Below are 5,129 nucleotides of genomic sequence, written 5' to 3'. Positions count from 1 at the left end.
CAGCTGCCCCGCGGCGCAGCTTCCAGCGCCTGCGGCCTCGGGCCCCCGCCCCCGCCCCGCCTTCCGCGCCACCCTCAACGCTGGAGGAGGAAGTGCCTTCGGAGAAGGTCCCCAGGCCGCCGAGGCCGAGAGGGGGTGGCTTCCCCAGGCGCCAAGACCCTTCAGTGTCTGCACTCCTACAGAATCGAGCCTCCCCGGTGTTCAACCACCTTCCGGACCCATCCTCGGCGCTCTCCGGCCTCGCCGGCCCAGGAGGGGCTCCAGCCCCGCGCCCCAAGTGCCTGCCGCACTTCCTGGGCTTCCGAGAAGATCGTGTCCCCCAGCTGGCTTCCGGGTCTGGCCAGACGCGGCCCTCGGACCCCCTCACGCCCCGCACCCTGTGCAGTCCCCCAGCCAAGCCGCAGCGGGTGTGGGTGCTCCGGGCCCTCCACGCTCGTCCCCAACAGGCCGGGCCCAGCCGGCGCGCTGGGCGCAGGGGGCGGGCTCCGCACGCCTGCAGCCGCAAATGGCCAGCGGGCCTCGGGTGGGCCCGCGGGGCGGGAGGAGGGGGGTGCGGCGGCCCAGCCTCCCGGGGCCAGTCGCAACTCCTGGGGACCGGAGTAAAGGAAGTTGAACCTCCCTCCACCAGCTCCGGCCCGCGGCACCCCCTCCTACAGCACCAGCCAGCCCTGACCCCCCGGCGCGCCGGCGTCTCTGGTTTCCCATTGAGGAGATGGGGGAGGGAAGGCCGGTCGAGACCGCGCGGGGCACGCGCGCTAGAGCACGCGGCGGCGGGCGAGATCCCTTGGCGCCGGAGAGCCTCTCCGCCCGACCCTCCCATCGAGCACCCAGGAGGCTGCAGGCCACTGCCCAGCTCCGGGGTGCGTTGAGCTTGCACTTTACTGATAGCCAGACCCGGGTTTATAGGGAGGAAGGGAATGTCTGCCACAGGAGCCCGGTCTACAAGGAAGAAGCGAGATGAACACACCCTCCCCTGTTAAATATTGCAAGGTGACATAGGATCGCCTCCCACACTGGGATTTTCAAAAGGACTGGCGGAGGAAACAGTAAACAAGAAAGACTCTTTCCCTATTGGAAGTTTTTTTCTGGGGAAAGGCCCCAAGGACTCTGCGGAACGAGGGGTTTTTAATCTGTGTCTCCACTCCAATCAACAGCTTCCTACTGAATTAGAACGGAGTGTGTCCAAAAGGCGTTTCCGTAAAACAGAAACTTAATGATGGCGTGGCTCCACTCGCTGGGGTTCATTCATTTTTATTACCGTTTTCATTGTCCCCTCCCCCCCGTCGCCCCCGCCTCTTAATGAAACCGGAAAGGGATCCGCGCCGGGAAAGGGGTCCAGGAAAGGAGAAATCCGGCCAGGGAGCGGTAGAGAGTAGGGCAATGAAGTAGGAGGTCTGCAAGGAGAAAGGAAGGACACGAGGGATGGGGAGAGGGCGAGGACTAGAGCGCGCAGGCGAGAGAGGGTTAAACGGAGCAGGAGATCGGGTCCTTCCTTCACTGCCTTTCACACTCAGCTTGCTGGAGGCCAAGCGAGAAAATCCAAAGCTAGGTGAAAACCAGGTTGCACAGGTAGGGAATCTGGACTGTGGCATCTCTCCCGCCTTCCCAGTCGCGCAGACATCTACTCTATACACACACATGTATGATCTACGTTATATAATCTGTTAAAGATGTATGTGTAGCGACGGTTCACACAGGGGCACTCACAGACCCACGCGCTTCATGCAGCCCCAGTGGCTCCTGCACCCGGGAGACCGGAGAACTCAGCCACCACCTCTCTGTTGCCCGCGATTCATCGCTCCATTCACGCCCCGGACAGAAAATACCGACATTAAGGCACACAGCGGGGAACGCGCAGGGCTCCCGGGAAGAGTGTCACGCGAAAGCATCACCTACCAGTTTTCCTGCATCCACTGGATGGCTTCATTCTCGTTGAACTGCTTTTCGAATTCATATTCTTGTAAAGTCAACACTGACATGTTCATTGGGGCTGATCTTCGGAGTCGCTACGTGCTCTCTACACAAAATAAAATAATCTGTAAAGCGCTTGATTTCGAGTGCTCTCCTGTGGATTTTCCCCACCCACCCCCCCTAGGTTTTCCCCTCGCCGCTGGGTCTCCGGCGGCCGGCCTCTCTCAGCCTCTCTCAGCTACATCCAGGGTTGAGCATTGCCTGTGCCACGGCTCCCAGCTCCTAGCTCTGGGGTTCTCCTCCTCCCGGCGTCCGCATCCACCGGCGGAGGAAATGAATGCCTTGCGGTCTTAGTGCCCGCACGTTTGTCCATCACCCTTTCTACTTGTCTACAGGGAAATCTCCTCCCCCTCGTGCGATCGGAAAATTAACCCTTAGCGAGAGAGAGCGAGACCTCTCGGCCTGAGGGGGTGTTTTGCTGACGCGAAGGTGCCTAGGGGCGTGGAGGAAGGGCGCCGAGGAGGAAGTCGCCTCGAGGTCATCCACAATTCCCAGTCCCAACCTCGTGGGCAGCCTAGCCTGGCCTTTGAGTGTAGTTTCCCCGTGCGGGGCGCAGCCCCTAGGCGCGCGGACCCGCGAGCTTGGCTACTAGATGAGAAAGAAATAGTAAAACCTGCCGGCTGTCTCGCCAGCAGAACTCCAGGCAGGTTTGCGCTGAGATCACACGTGAAAGGAATGCGCTTCCCACCTCCTTGCTCCTGCCGTACCCTCGGGGTCCGCCACCCGCGGCTTTGACTCACCTAAACCCGCGGCGCGGCAGCCCGCAGAGCTCTGCTCAATCACCAGCGGGCTGGGGATGCGGAGGATGAAGGGGTGGAAAGTGGAGAGTGACTAGTAGCCGGCAGAGGGAGAGAGGATAAGTGGAAGAGTTAGGTTCGGGGAGAGGTACAGTTAATGAACTGAGACAAAGGGGGTAAGGAAGTTAGCAGATAGAAGAACTAGACCTACTGGTCCAATGCAAAAACTTCATTTGTATGCCTGAGAAATTTCGTTTTATACAGATGCAACAGAATCGTGTTGAGGAGAAGGCTAAGTGTAATGTTGACCCCCTACTGAACCCCCAGTCTCACAGCCATGTCCTAAACTCAGCGTCTATCTACATCCCCTCTTTCTTTTCAGAAGGAAAAGGAGTTTCTACTCAGTCCATCCCTCCACTTATTCTCCACAAGTTTGGAAAAATGAGACATATGAGACATGGAGGTATCTAATAATTAATCTATGAATGTAATTGTAAGCTTAAAATATAATAAGGAACCTATGCTTTAAAAATTAGTTGGACATTAGGACCAAGAAGAAAATTCCCTTCTTCTGGTGCCCAATTTCCCCACCACACCTCTAGTCTAAGGAGAGGGTATTTTCATTCAAAGTCAGGTTGCTTGGAATGTCTGAAAAGTGGGAACTGGGAGAAATATCTCTAAAAGAGCAAGGTATAATAAGAAATTAAGGAAAGCGTTGTAAAAATCCAGTACAATTGGGGCACCTGGGTGGTTCAGGTTAAGCAGTTGACTTCAGCTCAGGTCATGATCTCACAGTTCATGAGTTCGAGCCCCACTTTGGGCTCTGTGCTAACAGCTCAGAGCCTGGAGCCTGCTTCAGATTCTGTGTCTCCCTCTCTCTGCCTCTCCCCCACTCGTACTCTCTCTCTCTCAAAGGTAAATAAAACATTAAAAAAAAAAAAAGGATAAAAATCCAGTACAATATTATGTAAATCAAAGAGCTAGACTGGTTGATTAGCAAATTAATTTATAAGTTGATCCTCCCATAGATTTCATGTATAGACTTTCCTCATATCTCCATTTAAGAGTTGTCATTCCAGATATTTATGCAGTATAAGTCAGAGTGAATTTAGAAATAAAGCCCAGGGGCCACTTGTGTGATTCCGTTGTGCTTGGGACTTGGGCTAAGGTCGTGACCTTCCTGAGTTCAAGCTCCACACCATGCTCACTGCTGTCAGGGAGAACCCGGCTTGGGATCCTCTGTCCCCCTCTCTCTGCCCGCCCCCCCCCCCAGCTTGTGCTCTCTCAAACACAAATAAAACTTTAAAAATAAATAAATAAAAATAAAGCCCAGGCCAAAAAGCTTGGAGACATTGACCTAGAAGATGGGTGAGAGATAAAGATTTTACTAGTACCTGGGACTGTGAGCAATCAATAAATATTTGTAAAGTGAATCAATTGTTGATTAAATAAATGAAAAAAAGGAGGGAAGTGAGAAAGGAATCAAATTCCAGCAAACGTTTTATTGCATATTGCAAGGATAAGTCTTTTTTGTCTTAAAAAGATTGACTTTTCAAGTTCCATACTCTTACTAGTCATGACATCAATTTCCAACCAGTATGGAAAATTCTCATTTACTATCTTTCTTACTTAAATAACAGTTTTTATCGCCTGTTTATTTTTCAAAGATGGATATGAGGTTATGTTAGAAACAAATATCTGATTTGTTCTTAACAGTGTCTAAAGAAAAATTACTCCAAAAAAGGAGATAGTTCCCCATTTTTTACCTTTAAAATGGACAATTAGAAAAAATGGTAAATGCTCGATAGTACTAAGTGGTGCTCTTCCAGGGTTTTCAGGCACTGTCAGTGACAGTAACAACTGGCGACTCTTTCTGGCCACCTCTCTGATCATTTTAAACCCATTCATCCTCTGACCATTTATTCACCGGATATTCCTCGAGACTGGGCTCTTCTGAGCTCTTGAGACTCAGTGGAGAAGAAAAGAGATAGGGCTCTTGCTCTTTTGGAGCTCACATTTCAGAGGGGAAGACAGAACAATTTCATGTAGAGTGAAGTGCTAAGATGAAAATAAATCAGTATGATGTGAAGGGGTGGAAATGCTCATTTAAGCTCTTTAGGCCTCACAGAGGAGGTGCCTTTGAATTGAAACCAAAATGACAGAGGCAGCCACCTCTCACAGCAGGTTGTAAGAAGCAAGAGCAAGTACAAAGGACCTGGGGTAAGGAATGAGTGTGCAGGTTTAAGGGCAAAAGGCTGGTGTATCTCCAGGTTATAAATTAAGAGTAACTGCCAGGCCAAAGAGACAGACACGCCAAGTCTGGAAAACCTAGTACCTCAAGATAAGATAATTTGGCTTAGATTCTACCTGCAGTGGACAGGGGAGTATTACAGGGTTATTACCTGGGGAATCTTGCATGAT

General features: G+C 51.9%; 1 protein-coding gene across 3 annotated transcripts in view; it reads right to left on the bottom strand.

Moving 5' to 3' along the window:
• Window positions 1–2,868, bottom strand: part of ELOVL6 (ELOVL fatty acid elongase 6) — a 148,861-nt gene extending 145,993 nt beyond the window's left edge. The window contains exons 1-2 of one of the 3 annotated variants that reach the window (XM_040476108.1): window positions 2,712–2,868; window positions 1,897–2,017 (exon numbers count right to left, since the gene is read on the bottom strand). In XM_040476108.1, coding sequence (XP_040332042.1) covers window positions 1,897–1,985 — 89 coding nt within the window. In that variant the 5' untranslated portion in view covers window positions 1,986–2,017; window positions 2,712–2,868. Of the gene's footprint in view, window positions 1–1,896; window positions 2,018–2,172; window positions 2,320–2,365; window positions 2,453–2,711 lie in introns of those variants that run through there. The other 2 variants (XM_040476117.1, XM_040476097.1) reach the window with 2 other exon arrangements.
• Window positions 2,869–5,129: the final 2,261 nt, after the last annotated feature.

Source organism: Herpailurus yagouaroundi, unplaced genomic scaffold, assembly GCF_014898765.1.
Source record: "Herpailurus yagouaroundi ecotype Mexico unplaced genomic scaffold, PumYag 28, whole genome shotgun sequence".
NCBI lineage: Eukaryota > Metazoa > Chordata > Mammalia > Carnivora > Felidae > Herpailurus > Herpailurus yagouaroundi.
Note: the sequence above shows the minus strand (reverse complement) of the source record. Positions and strands in the feature narration are given on the sequence as shown.